This window comes from Hylobates moloch, unplaced genomic scaffold (genome assembly GCF_009828535.3).
Source record: "Hylobates moloch isolate HMO894 unplaced genomic scaffold, HMol_V3 SCAFFOLD_18, whole genome shotgun sequence".
NCBI lineage: Eukaryota > Metazoa > Chordata > Mammalia > Primates > Hylobatidae > Hylobates > Hylobates moloch.
The window spans coordinates 11,312,187-11,331,330 of NW_026652293.1; the positions used below are offsets into that span (position 1 = coordinate 11,312,187).

The following is a 19,144-nucleotide window of genomic DNA, read 5'->3' on the forward strand; positions in this document are numbered from 1 at the left end:
ACAAAACCAGTCCCTGGTGCCAAAAAGGTTGCGGAACACTGCTCTAAAACATATTAATAGATTTTTCATATTCTGTTACATTGAAATCTTTTGGTCTATCTTGTACTTTCAAAGAATCTTCTTAGTCATGCATGATTTTGTAACATATCTTCATTAGTCATTTGTAAAATATTGGTGCATTTGTAAAATATTGCTGCATTAAGCAGATCTTCCCAATATTACCATAATACATTATATAATAATAGTAAAAATAAATTATTTAATATCACCTTTGATCTTAGAACAGTCTTTAAGTATTGGGAAGCTGTCAATAATATTACTCATGGTGACATATAAGTTTTCTAAAATTCTAATTTCTGCTTGAAAGTTTAAATTTTTAATGGGTAACAAATACTCAACGGGTTGACTTTATTTTCAAGAAAATGTCTGCCAAATTACTCAGGTGTGAATAACCATTGTTTGACCATCAGTAATGCTTTGAAGTAAAAACGGTGTTCTGTGAAAAATGAAGCTAGTTTCTGTCTTCTCTTGGGACTCCAATCACTTATGTTAGACCTTACTGGCCACGTTCTACTGATTTATCATGCTTTTTCTGTATTTTCCATCCTTTTATCTCTCTGTGCTTCATTCTGGATATTTTCTACTGTCCAGTCTTTCAGTTCACTAATCACTTCTTTAGCTGGTCTACTACTGCAAACTCACCAACTGAGTTTCTTGATATCAGTGATTTTTTGTTTCTAGAATTTCCACTTGATTGTTTTTAACAGACTGCAGTTCTCTGGTGAAAATCTCCACTTCTTATCTATTTCCTGGAACATATTAATCACAATTATTTTAAAGTCCATGTCTGATAATATCAGTATCTGGACCTGTTCCTATTGTCTATTTTTTCTTTTGGTCTTTTGGTAACTCTTATTTCTTGGTATGTATGCTAATTTTTAAATTAACATCAGGCATATTTAATAAAAAAATGTAGTGAGTGATAACTCATGACTGTTGTTGCTACCCTTCAGAGAGGATATTTTTTCCCCCTAGCAGTTAGGCTAAGGAAGTGGTTCTTAAACTTTCACTTGTATCAGAACCACTTTGAGGGCTTATGCAATACAAATTTCTGAGTACCATGCCACCAGATGTCCTGATTCAGCAGGTCTGGCATAGGGGTCTGAGAATCTGCATTCCTAATTAGTTCAGATGATACTGCTGGTCTGGGGACCACACTTTAAGAACCAGGAGACTAAGGCAAAGTACCTTAATCCACTTTGAGACTGAGCTGATTGGAAGCTAGGCTTCAGTCTTTTCAAGGGCTGGTCTATTTCTGGTAAGCCCTTACAATGTAGCCCTTCAGTGGTTCTAAATCAAAGTTTGGGGTATCTGCTGGGCTCTCTTTCTGAACTCCAATCATTCGCTGAGTCCCATGAGACTACCAAAATCTTGTTCAGTTTCTCAGGCTCATAGCCACTGCTTTACTAATCAGCAAATACCTCAAGGGGAAAAGTAGAACCAAATGTTGGGTTTACCCTTTTAAGGTTTCCTTCTCTCCAGGATCTTGATCCCTCAAGTTCTCACTTGCTTCGTAACTCTCAAGTACCTTCAAAAACTTTTTTCTCATATTTATTCAGTTTTTTCTAGTTATTCTCAGTGGGAGATTTTACATAAAACAAAATATGCCACAGACTGAAGCAGAAGTTCCCAACCAGGCAATGTTTTTAATACTCATATTTTTCCCTCAATGTAAATTAGTAAATTGGAATTCCAATACATGTGTCAATATACTATAGTTTGGTAGGTTTGCATATTTCCTTAATATATTCCTCTCCTCTGAGTGAACTAAAAAAATTAAGTCCCAAAACTAAAGCTGTAGTCCAGATACTGGAATTGGTGAGAACTAACTTCCCATGAAGTTCTGTCTAGATTACCAGCAAACCTACTCACATGTTATTTCTACCTGCAAAACATACAGTATCACTATTATACTGAATTCTTGACCTTTATCTCTTCTTTGCATACAGGACAGAAGGCACAGTGAAAGAAAAGGGGCTCAAGCTCCCTTATCCTACTGCCTACTTTAGAGAGTTTTTTTGAGTGAGAGAAACAGAGCTCGTAAAAACCTGGTAGGTAAGATCAGGAATATTTTACCTGACTTGAAATCTTAAATATTTGAAATCACACATGTGAAATCACACTACTTTTTTCCCAGGGGGAAAAAACAGACAAAAATATGAAAACAAAAATCAACTAAAATTCCACCACATGGAGATAATCTCATTTTTATTTTACTGCATATAAGTCCAGATTGTATGTAAATATATACTATACAAACTACATATAGTTTTTTATAAACTATAAAACTATAAAAAACTATGTACTATGAATATCACACATATTATTCTGTAACCTGTGTCAATATATGAGAGTTTTACTATTTAAGAAAAAATATATAAAAACAAAACCCATAAATTCCAGGACTTGAACTGTAAATGTTTTTGAAGAAACATTTTCATTCATTTTTCTTTATCTCAGATGGGCATTCCAAAGATCACAGAAGTAATGTGCCTAACTTACAGCTGCGTTGAGGACATACTACGTTTTCAGTAGAGACTAAGTCCTTCTGTAACACTTTCTAAAATCTAGACCAGCTGGTCAGCAAACTATGATCTCGGGCCAAATCTGGCCTGCAACATTTTTGTAAATAAAGTTTTATTGGAATCAGAGAGCAGAGTTTAGTAACTGCAACAGAGACAACATGGCCTGCAAAGGCCAAAATAATCACTATCTGGCCCTTTATAGAAAAATATTGCTGACCCCTATGTAGAGCAAGCTCACACTCCACACTCCTTGATTTTTTGGAGATGCATTGCAGCCATCCATGAATCTGAATGCTACAGGATTCTTCATTGCTATGCAAAGAAGACAGATATAGTCTCATAAGACAGAAATAAAAATAATGAAAGCCATGGCTTCTCATCTATCCCCTCGCCTTCTGGCATCCGGAAAAAACTAGGCTAACACTCACAGTTTAGTAGCATGGGAAGGAATTCAGATGCCAAAGTCCTCTTATTACCATCTCTATCTACTATGTTTCCTAGAGGGCAGGAAGAATTTTTCTTTGTATTTGTTATGATATTGCGATTACGCAATCAGTGGCATTCAAATAATTGATTACGGAGAATTAAGCATGACTTCACAGATATACTTCGTACTTGGCCTCTAAAGTTTATACTGCCCCTTCACACACTATAAATGGACAAATTCTGCCTTAAGAAGTTGTTTTGGGAGAATTGCTTGAGCCCAGGAAGTCAAGGCTGCAGTGAGCCATGATTGCACCACTGCACTCTAGCCCAAGGTGACAGAGTGAAAGCCTGTTTCAAAAAAAAAAAAAAAGAAAAGAAAAAGAAAAAGGAAGTTGTGCAAAACATCCAGCAAATCACCAGTGAATATTTTAAAAGTCACAATAAATAATAATAAAAGACCTAAACTATCTTTTGACATGTATAGCACAGTGATAAAGTACCCTGGCATAAAAATCATACTGCCTGGGTTTGTACAATGGCTTCTCAACTTACTTGGTAGGTGATTATTTAAGCACTCTATACCCAAGTTTCTTATACAATGAAGATATGAGCAGTTGTAATAGATACATACAGATATATTAATAGAGTTGTGAAGATTAAATGCAAACCCATGTAAGGCACTTAGAATAGAACCTGGCACAGGTTTGCTGCTACTACCATGACCAGAACTACTATCATCATGACCAACACTCTTACTACTACATTATTTTCATTGTCATATTAAAAGCTCATCAGTAATAATTTGGAAAATAAAGAAAGGATAGGTGTGCTACAATATTCATCACATCTTAATCAAAGAGTTCCCCTTAATTATTTTTACCAGGTAGGGCTAACTCATTTGGAAGAGGACTTAAGTCCCTTGAAATATTCTCCATGAAGGTTCATAGGGTTACCTAAGTAAAATAAAACTACTCCAAGTAGAAGAATGAAAAAAGAAATAACCATAATTTCCAAGGAGAGAACAACGCTGCTTTCTCTAGAATGATAACAAAATAAATTTTGTCTGGAATCCAATGGGAAATTGGGTTTTGAAGTAGCTTTAGAGTCCTATACCTAAAATCTGTTGAGGAGAGAATGGTATTTAAACATGTTCACTCCAAACAGGAAAGGAACTAAGTTGAGTATACAGGTTTTATAGATGTCTCTTATAGTATATGTCTTATTAAATTTTTTTTTTTTTTTTTTTTTTTTTGAGACAGAGTCTTGCTCCGTCACCCAGGCTGGAGTGCAGTGGCATGATCTCGGCTCACTGCAACCTCTGCCTTCCAGGTTCAAGCGATTCTCCTGCCTCAGCCTCCCGAGTAGCTGAAACTACAGGCATGTGCCACCAGGCCCAGCTAATTTTGGTATTTTTAGTAGAGCGGGGTTTCCACCACATTGGCCAGGCTGGTGTCAAACTCCTGACCTCAAGTGATCCCCTGCCTCAGCCTCCCAAAGTGATGGGATTACAGGGTAAGCCACCACAGCCCGGCCATAGAAATTTACTATATTTATATATTATATAGCTTATAATATATAAAAACATAATTAAAGACATGCTATATAAATATTTTATAGTATATGTCTAATACTGACCACTGAGGATGCTGTGGTCATTAATTACATAATATCTAATGGTCTTATAAGATAGTTTATCATTTGTTGAACTATATCTTTTTTTTTGAGACAGAGTCTCACTCTGTTGCCCAAGCTAGAGTGCAGTGGCACGATCTCGGGCTCAATGCAACCTCTGCCTCCTGGGTTCAAGCAATCCTCCCGCCTCAGCCTCCCTAGTAGCTGGTACTACAGGCGCATGCCACCACACTCAGCTAGTTTTTACATTTTTTAGTAAGAAAAGACAGAGTTTCACCATGTTGGCAAGACTGGTCTCGAACTCCTGACCTCAGGTGATCTGCCCGGCTCAGCCTCTCAAAGTGCTAGGATTACAGGCATGAGCCACCATGCCCAGCCAATGTCCTGTGTATTAACATAAGATTACATTGATAAAAGTTCTTCAGAGATCCCAAAAAAGCCTTCTTTGATATCAACCTGGAAGTACATATGGACAGCTACTAGGGGCAGGGGCAGGGGGACAGACTTAGGGGGGTCATGGGAATCACAGACCTATGCCTACAGACTTTATGAATTCAAGATGTCATTTGATCTAATTCTAAGACTTCAGGTAGACACAAAAAATGTATTCCTATTTTACAGATGAGTCAATAAAGGCCTAAGGAGATGCTAAAACACCCAAAGTAACAATGTTATATACCTAAAGGGATTTTAACCATGTTCTCCTGCTTCAGGTATAGCTTTTCTTATATTGCACCACAATGAACACTGTTTCCTCCACTCAGTACCATGGTATTCTAGCTATGTGGATTTATGTAGCAAGACATTTCTTCTAGCAAATCCTGCAATATCGGGAACTAATGGATAACAATGTCTTGCATTAAACTTCTCCTAGCATCCCCTAACATTTCCCAAAAGTCTGTCATAATCAATACTCCATTCTTGGGAAAGTATGATTTTTACATTTCCAGAAATTTCCATCAACATGCTATAAGACTGCCATGTACAAACTATAAACGTTAAAAACATTAGGAATAAATTCTTCTTTGGAGGATGCAGTTGACTCTACAGTTGCTAGGACCCTATGAGGTAAATTTAAGTTCAAATTTTCCTTGCTGTTCCTAATTGGGAAGGACAGGCTAATACTATGGTACAATAGAAAGAACAGGCACCTGGGTTCTAGTTTTAGCTCTGCCATTAATTACTTGTTTGATCTTAAGAGAATCACTTAATCTCTTGGAACTCTAGTTTCTTCATCTGTAAAACAAAGGGGTAAATCTAAAATTTTAAAGATCCCATTTAGCTTTAAACCATGGTGAATCCATATTTATACTGATTCTGAACAAACGGCCTCTAAGTCTCCTCACGAAATGTCTATTCTCAGTCTGGCCAAATACTACATTTCTTATATTTCATAGGTTACTTTCTTTAGTACTGACCAACAGAACTGTGTGTGATAATGGAAATGTTGTATACCTGCACAGCCCAATATGGTTGCCACTAGTCACATGTGGTCACTGAGCAGTTAAAAGAGGAACTAAATTTTAAATTTAATTTTAATTATTTAAATTTGAGTAGCCACACATGGCTACTGATTACCATACTGCACATCACAGCTCTAGAAGTCCCGAGAATCCAATTAAAAGACAATATTATCAAGCCCTCTCCTCAAACCTGAAAACCAGATCCAACTCATAAACTTAACAAAATTTCATCAAGAACGCAATTTGTGGCTGGGCATGGTAGCTCATGCCTATAATTCCAGCATTTTAGGAGGCCAAGGCGGGCGGATTACCTGAGGCCAGGAGTTTGAGATCATTATAGCCAACACAGTGAAACCATGTCTCTACTAAAAACAGAAAAAATTGCATAGTGGCCTACACCTGTAATCCTAGCTACCGGGGAGGCTGAGGCAAGAGAATCACTTGAACCTGGGAGGTAGAGGTTGCAGTGAGATCGCACCACTGCACTGCAGCCTGGGCGACAAGAGTGGGACTCTGTCTCAAAAAAAAAAAAAAAAAAAAAACAACAACAAAAAATGCAATTTGTTAGTCAGCTAAGTTTAAAAGCAATTGATTCCATTTTCTTCTCAAAGTTCTCATTTTTCTCCTATGCTTCCTGGAGGCAGTATTACAGTAATCTTACATTTTTATATGTGGTACTTTAAGTAGTACGATATAGTGCTGGGGTTCCCACCTTTACAATAGTTCTATAGATATAGCAAATAGGAACAAGCTCACAGATACAGCACACTTTAGAGCTACTTTTTCCCAATTGCGGCATTTATACTCTGCTGTCTCTGTACGCCTTTCCCTGTACCACCCTACTTTCCCTCTGCCCCCTTTGACAAAGAGAGCTCCAAGAAAACAGGCTGTTACCTCCTCGAGCAGGCCTGCATAGCAGAATGAAGGTCAAGAGATGTGTGGAAACGAATGCAAGAAAGGTAAGTGGCTGCTGGGAAAGACTGCAGTCTCAGCACCCGGTCTCCCTTGGAAACTGGAAAAGGCTTGCACTGCCACTGCTATACAGCAAGCCAGAGGCAAAGCTTGCAATTTGCTAAGGAACTGCTACTAAGGAGGAGGAGAAGGAAGGGGAGGAGAAAAGGGAAAGAAGGCAAAATCTTGGGCCTCGGCAGAGCCAATGCTGCTAATAGTTCCCAAAATAACATTCCATTAGATGCATGTTTTATACACCGTACCAAACCAATCAATACTACTTCTCATTTGACAGGGAGGGGAGAGAGAGAAATTCTTCCTCATGTGAAAGAAGACAGAGCAAAGAGAAATGCAGCATTCTCATTCTGGATCCTATTTCATCTGCCCTTGAGCTACCCTAGATGCTGCATCTATCCAACCGAGCTGTAAATACTGCCTCACTTGAGGCTCAGGCATAGCCAGCTGGCAAATGCCAACAGCTGTGAAGAGAGATAGATTAAAAAAGGCACACCTGACACACAGAAATGCAGGAACAAATTTCATATCTGCTATAAATGGGTTAAACCTAGACAAAGAGTGTGCATACCACTCAATTTGATAAGCTGCTAGCTACAGATCAGGAAGATTTCTAGATCTAGTATGTGTCACATATCAAAATATGATCTGATTTCATAGTTTAGGACAACTGCATTCAAATGCTCATGTGTCATTTTTGGCCTCTCTAATTTGACACTGAGATCACAGCTGACGTTTAAGCAATGCATCAAAGCTACAATTCCATTAAGAATTTTTTAAGAAAGAATTTCCCTCAGTCAAACTAAGCATTTCTTGAATCTAGACCTATAATTAACTGGCCCCAAATGTCAAGAGTGCTGAGTTTGCAGGGGTTGAAGTCGGCAAATTTTGTCTGTAAAGGGCCAAACAGTAAATCTTTTAGGTTTTGCAGACCTACTCAACAGCTCTGTTGTGAGGCCAAAGCAGTCACAGACAACACATAAATGAATGGGCAAGGCTGTGTAACTACTGCTTGCTGTGCTACACCAGCAGAAGGGAGCAGCTGCAACAGAAACCATGTGGCTTGAAAAGTCTAAAATATTTACTATCTGGTCCTTTGCAGAAAAAATTTGCTGATCCCTGCTCTAGACGCTAAGTTATATATCACCAAGCTATGGCTCAGAGAAGTCCTTTTGCTTTAGAGAAAGCGTGAGTCTGGTGTTTCTGTGACCTACCTTAGATAACTACTATATCATCTTGAATTCTTTTCCATCTGAACATTTGTTCCATTAAAAACATGCCAACCGCAAGTGCCAAAGCCACTTTCACAATGACAATGTTTTTACTTACGTAGGTCACTCTACAATTAGTTCACTGGTCAGAACAAGTGTTACTGATGGTAAGAATGGCAGATTCAAGCACCAACAAGGCCAGTGAGTGCTGCTTTATTTCACATACATCAGCTATACCAGCTGGACCTGGCCAACTGTCTCAAATATTTATCATTTACTACAAAGTAGACCAAGACAAATTCAGCACCACCACTCATTTTTTTTTAACAAGATAGCCCAAGAAATTAAACACACAAAATGTATATGGAAATAACCTATATATCAAACAATAAGGGGAATGGTTAAATAAAGAACATTCATATGATAAAATATTATAGACATTAAAAGACAAACTAAAAAGTACTATATACACATAAGTTCCAAAATATTCATATCTGGAATATATAAAAAACTTTTACCCATTTTTTAAAAAAGAACCAACCTAATGACAACAACAAAATCAACAAAATACATAATCAGGAAATTCACAAAAAAGGAAACCAGAAAACCATATAAACATAAGAGAAAATATTGTTTCACTAGTAATAAAAAAATGCAAATTAAAATGAGAAATGATTTCATCTTCCTTAGATTACCAAAAAAGCAGCAGCAAAATAAAAAAAAAAAAATCATTTCAAGTCTAACCTAGTTGTAAAGAATTAGAAACTCACGTACATTGCTGGTGAGAGTAAAGATGAGAGCAATCAGGCAGTGTCCAGTGAAGATGCACTTACCCTATAGACCCGGAAATTCCATTTGGAAATAAATACTGTTGAGAAAGTCTTGCACGTTTGTGTCAAGAAACATGAACAAGAATGTAAACGGCAGCATCATTAGTATTAGGGGAAGAAAAAAAAGATCTAAATACCTAAATGTCCATCAGCACAGGAAAAAAAACAAAAACAAACTGTGGTATATTGTACAATGGACTAAAATAAGCATTTAGAATGAACAAACAGAATGCTAAGTGACAAGAGCAAGTTTCAGAATGATGTGTGCAGATTATACTATTTATATAAAGTATTAAAACATGTAAAAGAATTATATAAGTATGCAAATGAAAAATAATAGTGATAAAAATCTGAGAATGATAAATAGCAAATTCAGGATAGTGATTAATTTTAGGGAGAGTCAAGGGATGAGACTGAGGAAAGATACACAGGGGCTTAACTATATTTTATTCTTAATAACTGAAGCAAATATGGCAAAATATTGGGATTTGATCAGACCAGAAGATGGAGAGATTGGGTGTTTGTGATATTTAATAACTTTTTGTTTTCATTTTTTTTTTTTTTTTTTTTTTTGAGATGAGGTCTTGCTCTGCCACCCAGGCTGGAGTACAGCTGGCATGATCATAGCTCACTACAGCCTCGACCTCCTGGGCTCAAGTGATCCTCCCACATCAGCCACTTGAGTAGCTGGGATTAGAGGCACAGGCTACCACGCCTGGCTAAATTTTTTTTTTTCTTTATAATTCTCTGTAGAGATGAGGTCTCACTATGTTGCCCAGGCTTGTCTCGAACTCCTGAGTGCAAGTGATCCTCCCACCTCTGCCTCCCAAAGTGCTAGTATTACAGGCATAAGCCACTGCAGCTGGCCAATAATTTTTTTAAAAGAAAAAACCATATACAGCATGATCTCAGAATAAATAAAATATATAAAGATGTTAGCAGTGATACTGCTGATGGTGAGAATACGGGCAATTTTTATTTTCTTACAGTTACTGTGGGAAATTTTGTAAACTTTTTAAAAGTTAAGGTTAGAAACTTTTAACTTTGAAAAATGATCATTAATATTTAAAGGACTGTTCCAAACAGTAAGATATACATAAAAGAGATGTATTTGTATTTCACACTTTTTTTTTATTACCATAGTTGATAGTGATATAGAAAGCACAGGTACTCCTCAGTATATGCTAAATACTAAAGGAAGCTAAATATGCCAGAGAAAAATTGGTCGGCCATAGGGGGCAAAGAGAGAGAACAGAGGTCAGAAGTGGTAGAAAAAGGAGTTCTAGCTTGCGTAAGGAGGCAATCAGGAAAAGACCTGTGTTAGCATAGGTGGGCTCTCTGTATTACCAACAGTAGATTCACAGACTCCTCCATTCTCACCAACTCCTAGAAATCGGTCTCCAGCTCCTGTCATCACTGGGATGGCCTCCAATGGGGAAAAAGGGGGTATCTGGGGAAGCAGAAAAGCTCTTAGATCTGCGGTTCTTAACCTTTACTGAAATCTAACCCATCTTTAACAACCAGATAAGAAATGTAATCTCCTACCCCTAAAAAACACTTAACGTATACACAAAATTTGGCTAGCAATTTCAGGGATTTCTGAACTTTCCATTAGCTCAGATTATGAAGGGAAGGATCTAGAAAGAAAGAACTCCCTAAAAGACCTAAATTAGATTTATCTTCAGAGAAAGCCTCTAAAATAAGTCTATTATTTTCACTTTCCAGTTACCCTACTTTGCAGATGAATCAAATTCCTTTAAGACTCGGTGCATATTTTTTTTTTCTTTTTTGAGTGAGGTTTCCTGAGTAAGTTTACATATGGTAAAATTTGCTCTTTTTAGCATATAGGTCTGTGAGTTCGAGTTTTGACAAATGCATAAAGTCTCATAACCATCACTGTAATCAAGATACAGAACAATTCTGTCACCCTCCAAAACTCACTCATGCTACTTGGTAGTCACCCCAGTCCTAGCCTAAGGAAAATTTTTTTAACTTTTATTTTTATTTATTTATATAGGTAAACTCATGTCACTGAGTTTGTTGTACAGATTATTTCATTACGCAGGTACTAAGCCTAGTACCCAATAGTTATTTTTAAAACTCACTGTTGAAGAAACACATTGACTTTCTCTTACACTAGAAAGTAATACGTAAACCAATAATTAATATTTAAGATGGTTAAGAAACCATCTTTCATTAAGTCAGATGTTGGCCACTATGCTAAACTGTAGATTATAACAAAAAAAGTGCTATTCTACCCACAACTAACCACCATTCTCGAAGTTCTAGGAAGGTAGGGACTACTCTTTATCATTACATCATTAAAATTTAGCATTATGCCCACCCTTTATTAGGTACTCTAAAACAATTATTGAACTGACTTAAGGTTATGGATGAAATTCAGAATCTGAGCTATTCAGTTTTGTTTTAGGGTTGACTCTAATTCCCTACATGTTTATTTACCATTTTTAAAGTTTGGTCAATAGTGTATTGGTTCATGCGCTCATTTTGTTCATTCTATTCAACCAGTTTCCCATTTTACCTTTCTTTTCTTTTTTTTGAGACAGAGTCTTGCTCTGTCACCCAGGCTGGAGTGCAGTGGTCACTGCAACCTCTGCCTCCTGGGTTCAAACGACTCAGCCTCTCGAGTAGTTAGGACTACAGGCGAGTGTCACCATGCCTGGCTAATTTTTTGTATTTTTAGTAGAGATGGGATTTCACCATGTTGGCCAGGCTGGTCTCAAACTCCTGACCTCAGGTGATCCGCCCGCCTCAGCCTCCCAAAGTGCTGGGATTACAGGCATGAGCCACCCTGCCCAGCCACCACTTTACCCTTCTTTACCTATTCCAAATGCTCTGTTCTGAAGCAAGATCTTGTAAGGGAGTTGGACATATTAAGTACTGATAATTAAAATTTAAGACAAAAATTGCCACAAAGAGATAGCTCTGGAGAGGAAATCTGAGGAGTATCAGAAATAAAATGTTGCAAGGGGGTGATCTGGGCAGAATCTAAAGAGAATAAGAGACTTCCTAGAAAACAACTGGCTAGCCATATGTAGAAAGCTGAAACTGGATCCCTTCCTTACACCTTATACAAAAATTAATTCGAGATGGATTAAAGACTTACATGTTAGACCTAAAACCATAAAAACCCTAGAAGAAAACCTAGGCAATACCATTCAGGACATAGGCATGGGCAAGGACTTCATGTCTAAAACACCAAAAGCAATGGCAACAGAAGCCAAAATTGACAAATGGGATCTAATTAAACTAAAGAGCTTCTGCACAGCAAAAGACACCACCATCAGAGTGAACAGGCAACCTACAGAATGGGAGAAAATTTTTGCAACCTACTCATCTGACAAAGGGCTAATATCCAGAATCTACAATGAACTCAAACAAATTTACAAGAAAAAAACAAACAACCCCATCAAAAAGTGGGCGAAGGATATGAACAGACACTTCTCAAAAGAAGACATTTATGCAGCCAAAAAACACATGAAAAAATGCTCATCACCACTGGCCATCAGAGAAATGCAAATAAAAACCACAATGAGATACCATCTCACACCAGTTAGAATGGCGATCATTAAAAAGTCAGGAAACAACAGGTGCTGGAGAGGATGTGGAGAAATAGGAACACTTTTACACTGTTGGTGGGACTGTAAACTAGTTCAACCATTGTGGAAGTCGGTGTGGTGATCCCTCAGGGATCTAGAACTAGAAATACCATTTGACCCAGCCATCCCATTACTGGGTATATACCCAAAGGATTATAAATCATGCTGCTATAAAGACACATGCACACGTATGTTTATTGCGGCACTGTTCACAATAGCAAAGACTTGGAACCAACCTAAATGTCCAACAACGATAGGCTGGATTAAGAAAATGTGGCACATATACACCACGGAATACTGTGCAGCCATAAAAAAGGATGAGTTCATGTCCTTTGTAGGGACATGGATGAAGCTGGAAATCATCATTCTCAGCAAACTATCGCAAGGACAAAAAACCAAACACCGCATGTTCTCACTCATAGGTGGGAACTAAACAATGAGAACACATGGACACAGGAAGGGGAACATCACACACCGGGGACTGTTGTGGGGTGGGGGAAGGGGGCAGGGATAGCATTAGGAGATATACCTAATGCTAAATGACGAGTTAATGGGTGCAGCACACCAACATGGCACATGTATACATATGTAACAAACCTGCACGTTGTGCACATGTACCCTAAAACTTAAAGTATAATAATCATAATAAAAAGAGACTTCCTAGAAAACAAGGGAGGACAACATTGCTTGCAGGACCATTCTCAGATTTTAAGCAGGAGACAGTGACTGGATAAGATTCGCATATAAGAAAGATCACTAATGCTGCACTGTAGATGGTGGAATGGTGGGTTGGGGCAGGGGAGAGGAAGGCCCAGTTAGAAGGGCCTGAGTTAACAGAAAGAGAGGAGAGGATGGAATTGAAGGATTCTTAAGGAGAATGACAGACAAGACTTGGTGACAGACTAAATATGAGAAGTAAAGAATGAAAAGCCTTCTAGTTTGATTTCCAAGTTCTCAGTTGGGTGACATGTAAGACAATTAGCAAAGAGATTTCTAAAAAAAAAAAGTGAGAACAAAGACTTTCTCTTGCCTTTTTAAGGCTAGAGGATTCACAATAGCAAAGACTTGGAACCAACCCAAATGTCCAACAATGATAGACTGGATTAAGAAAATGTGGCATATATACACCATGGAATACTGTGCAGCCATAAAAAATGATGAGTTCATGTCCTTTGTAGGGACATGGATGAAACTGGAAACCATCATTCTCAGTAAACTATCGCAGGGACAAAAAACCAAACACCGCATGTTCTCACTCATAGGTGGGAATTGAACAATGAGAACTCATGGACACAGGAAGGGGAACATCACACTCCAGGGACTGTTGTGGGGTGGAGGGAGGGGGGAGGGACAGCATTAGGAGATATACCTAATGCTAAATGATGAGTTAATGGGTGCAGCAAACCAACATGGCACATGGATACATATGTAACAAACCTGCACATTGTGCACATGTACCCTAAAACCTGAAGTATAATAATTAAAAAAAAAAAAGGCTAGAGGAAAAAAAGATTTGGTTTACCTGTTTGCTTATTCCCTCTTTCTAAAGAGGACTTGAGAATCCTTACAGAAATACATGCCTATAACAATACTTAAAATAGATAAATAAAGGAAATAAAAAATAAGGAGATAAAGTAACAGCCAGAAATGGCTATTGTTATGGAGTGCCCACATGAAGTTAGGCACTGTCCTAAGTAAGTCCTTTACATGTAGTACAATGAACTTCTGCAAATAAGTTTGAGCTGGAGATAGAGATCTGAGTGCTAGCTGCAGCAATCAGAGTGGATGAGGTCAGCTAGGGAGAGTCCTAAGGAGAGAGAAGAAGGAAGCCTAAGGAACAATACCTAAGGTGTTTACAGAAAAAAAAGGGCTAAAAAGAACACAAAGGAGGAGCAATCAGAAAAGGTAGAAGTGAGCCAGGAAAGAATAATATCAGAGAGGTTATGGCAGAATAAAAATTTAGGAAGGCAATAGTCAACATTATAAATTACTGCCAGGATTCAAGGTAAAAGATGAAGTGACTAAGGAATTTAGTAATTAGGAAGTTTACAGGGCCCTTTGCCAGAAAAAATTCACTGGATTGGGGGGTGGGGCAGGATTTCTATTTCAATATGTTGAACAGTGAATAGAAGGCCAGGAAATGGATAAAGTGAAATTGGAAGACTGTTTCAAGACTAACAGTGAAAGGAAGAGTGAGATACGGTAACCCTAGAGAGCAGTGCAGGGTCAAAGGTGAATCCTATTAAGACAGGAAAAATAAACAACTGTCAAGGACAAATAAAATCATTGTGCAGGTGTATTTTTGTAATAGATAGAGCTAAGCTTGCAGTTTTGCTTCCCAGTGTTTATGAATTTTGCATGCTAAGTGTTCTATTAAACACTGTCAGTTTCATTATAAAGAAATTTAGTTCTCAAAGGATTCTTGAGCTATTACTATATTTTATTTACATGTCAATGATTAATGAGCCATTTTCAGCACAAATGCGCAAGGACTATGAATCATACTCTAGTTCCCTTTATCAGGTTAGAAGACTAGATTTCCTTAGAAAAAATAAATTTAAAAGCTAGGTCAGTATACTATCTGGTATTATCTAACAGACTCTGAGGAAGAGCAAGAAAAATCACTGTTTAAAGAAGAATCAGAAACAAGCCTTCAGGTAACTGCTGTCAGCCAATTCCATTTTTAAAAATACGTATTAAAATAGAAATATGCCTGGCCAAGGCTCTGGAACTCTCCCAAAGATAAGCTTCTTATATTCAGCAACCTCAGCCAACCCTGGACAGCCAGATGACCCATAAGACAACCTCTCATTTGGTTCTCAAAACAAAAATAAAAACAAAAAAAACCATATTTCCCATCTAGATTTCAGAGAGGCTAGCAAGTTTTCAATTTGCTTCACTTTCAGAAGTGATATTTCCCTATACAAAGACTCATTTCCTAGAAGTTCTACATCCCCTTCAAATAAATATCAAGAGATTCTAACCATTGTGCTTATATTGCCAAGCTCATGGTATACAAATATCCAATGAAGACTGACCCCTTGGACATATTTTCTTGGAGGTGTAGAAGAGCAAGCATGGGCCTCCAAGTCCAAAATACCTGGTTTTGAATTCTGGCTTTTCATTACAAATTCTGTGACTGTGGACAGATTCCTTAACCTAGCTGAGCCTTAATGCATTCTCTTACGTGTATTAAGAAAAGAATATTACTTATCTGACAAAGTTACAAAGATTAAATGCATCTAACAGGGTACTTGGCATATAGTAAGTTTTCAAAAACATTAATTCTCTTACAGCATTTAAACCTTTCATATACTTAAAGGCCAACTCAATCTCCTCTGGCTCCATGAAGCCCCTTCTGACTACTCCATCCTACACCATTCATCTTCGCTGAACTCTTAATATACCTACCTAAACACAATTTTGCTCTAAAGGATATATTATTCCTTAATATACACTCATGCCTTACTATGTGTACATTTGATGTCTTAGATCATGACAGCACCTAGGGCATGTCCCTTTTTTATGATACTCACAGTTTTTAACACAATATTGAGCACATAACTAAGGCAGTCACTGATGACTTAGAATGCTATTATTTTATAATCTAATATTCCCTACAGATCTCCTAACTCCACCAATTAGCTGAGTAAGAAACTGAACAAGAGAAGTTAAATGGCTTGCCTGAGAAGGTATAAATTGTGGGCTTAGCTGGAAAGTAAACTAGGTATCCTCTCTTGCAATCCAGGGAGCTTTATACCTTGTACCTGTTGCCCTTGTGTGAAGAAGTGCCAGGGTGAAAGTGAACAAAGGGCCTTCATGTGCCAAAAAAAATCTGCATTCCCTATATTAAAACACTTAAATGGAATGAGATAGAAAGGCTCATCTGCAAACTCATCCAAACACAAAACGGTCTTTGCTAGCTTCACACTCAAGTAGATCAACAGACATTCTTCTGCTGCCATCTTATGGGCATAGAAGATCACTACACATGGGCTTATTTTCATTTGAGAAATAATTTTATTCAATAAACATTTACCCATCATCTACTATGTATTAGGCTCTGTGAAGAAAACCCAATTAAAAAGCACCCTCAAGAAGCTCAGAATGTAGTAATGAAAAGCAACAACATACCATTTAATTAATTAGTAAACCAATCCTAAGACAGTGTCAAAAAAAGAACACTGAAGAGAGAATACTAGTTTTAGCCTGGGGCTCGGGTGTAGCAGGGTAGTCAGTAGTGGGTTTTAATTTGCAGGAGTTCTTACAGTATGAATACAATTTTGTTAAGCAGAGAAGGTGAGAAAAAACTATTCCAGAAAGAAGGTCACGCATGGACAAAGGAAGAGGGTCATGAAAGTAAAATGTGCAGGAAATAGGCCTAATCTTTCTACCTGAGTAAAGTGACGCAATTACCAGGAAGAAGAGTTGAGAGAAAGAGATAAGAAAAATAGAGAGAAATTATAGTCCTGGGGAGGCTGAATTCAGAGTTTGGTGAGTACTCTCTCTACAGAACTAAAATGACTAACGATCAGCAGGATTTTCTATATTGCCTGATTCAGCATGTGTTTGAATTCTGTCCAGAAATTGGTCCTCTGAACAAGATCAACTAGGAAACTTCTCATCTTATATACATGGAAAAACATTAACTTCCATTAATATTCAATCTGATTGTAGAGTGTGTAGTAAGTAAATAACTTTTACCCATACCTGATTGAACTAGTCTCTTCATTTTATAATTTCAAAGGCCAACTCAAGTTGCAATCTGCCCCTTCACCTACGTAAATGAGCTTCTTTCTGTAATTGCCCTAAATATCCAACAATGCTTTTTTCTGTTTTACTTATTTAAAACATACATTATATAATATTTAAGGCAAACAAAAGATATAAAGAATAATAAACCATCACCTGTGTCTTAACATCCAAGTTAAGAATAACAGTGCCAATTCCAGTTTCTTCTTTAAAAGAGAAGCATGTTTCTACTTCTTGAAATTCTTAATTGTCCTCTGCTACCCTAATCTTTTGGGTCTGATCTTTATAAGTCAGTGCACATGTTTAAATTCATTAGGAATGTGAAGAAACACTAGAGAAGTTCCAAATTGGTTATATCTTATTCTTACCACTTGCCTTCTCCCACTTCCCCAATCATACCACCAAATCAAAGTATGCAACCAAGCCAGTTTCCCAAAGAAACATGCATCTAGGACATTAAAGCTATCAAATAAAGAAATTTTACCTGCTGCTTCTGACATTCCAGGCCCAGCACTTGCTGATGCCTCAACTCAGCACACTGGAGTTAGCCTCCAAACACAGAGAGTGCTAATAAACTATGGCAGAGGCTTGTCTCAATTCCCCAGAACACCCAGATCAACTTCCTGGGCCTCTGATTTCCATAAAACCAGGAATGGCAAGGAACTCCACTGCCAGATCAAATCACTCCACGTGAGAGCAGGTCAAGCTACCTCAGACACACCTTGCCACACACCTGTGCAGCAACTTTCCCAGAAGCCCAATTTTCAACAAAAACAGGTGGCCACTCCTCTGACTGTCCTTCTCTAAACACTGGAGCCCATTTTATGAGACTGTACTAGCAACTGTCCTTTTCTAACATGGGAAAATCAACTGATAAAAGAGAAGGGAGGGTTGAATGAGGGCTCAAAATTTTGGTCCCTCCTACATGTCACCAATATTCACAGCTCTGAAAAATGAACCACTTTATCAGAAGGAGATTAACCGCAAAAACATGGCTGATAAGGGCTTTTAGTAGCAGGTGTTGGGTGACTGTCTTCACTCTGAAGTGGCTGGGAACTGGGATAGAACTACCAGAGGTTCTGCTACATAAGGAAATGGATTCTTGTCCTTTCTTCTAAATGCACGTGTCCTGAGGGGGAGGGGGAAACACTTTAAGCTTCCACTCCTGAACTGTTAAGTGGTGGGCTGAGAAATGCATGACAAATGCCCTTGTCTCTGGAAAATGAAGTGAGATGGTGCTGGCAACAGCCATGTTTAGCAACAGAAATACGGAAAAAAGAAAACAGACTCTTTTATTCAAGGCTCTAAATCTCATTGCTTTAACTCTTAGTAGACACCACCCAGGCCTCCCTTCCCAGAACTGTTTGGTGGAGATAAACAGTATTAATGTTATTTTTAAACAGCTTTATTGAGACATAATTCACATGCCCATTAGGTGTACCATTTAAAGATTTTTAGTATATTCAGTTTATGCAATCGTCACTATAACCAATTTTAAAACATGCTCACCCTAGTATCAAAAATATCCACTACTGCATAGTATGGAATGTACTTGTTTGCAAAACAACAGAAATTGACCTCACTAACTTAGGCAGGAAAGGAATCTGTGGGAGGGAATTATTAATATTTTTAGCATAAAAAATATCACTGGGATAGGAG

General features: G+C 37.7%; 1 protein-coding gene across 17 annotated transcripts in view; it reads right to left on the bottom strand.

Moving 5' to 3' along the window:
* The window catches only part of PPP1R12B (protein phosphatase 1 regulatory subunit 12B), a 257,353-nt gene that overhangs the window by 125,874 nt on the left and 112,335 nt on the right, over positions 1 to 19,144 (bottom strand). The window contains exon 15 of one of the 17 annotated variants that reach the window (XM_058430845.1): positions 10,448 to 10,563. The exons of the other annotated variants lie outside the window; for them this stretch is intronic. Coding sequence (XP_058286828.1) covers positions 10,527 to 10,563 — 37 coding nt within the window. The 3' untranslated portion in view covers positions 10,448 to 10,526. Of the gene's footprint in view, positions 1 to 10,447; positions 10,564 to 19,144 lie in introns of those variants that run through there. 17 annotated transcript variants of the gene reach the window in all.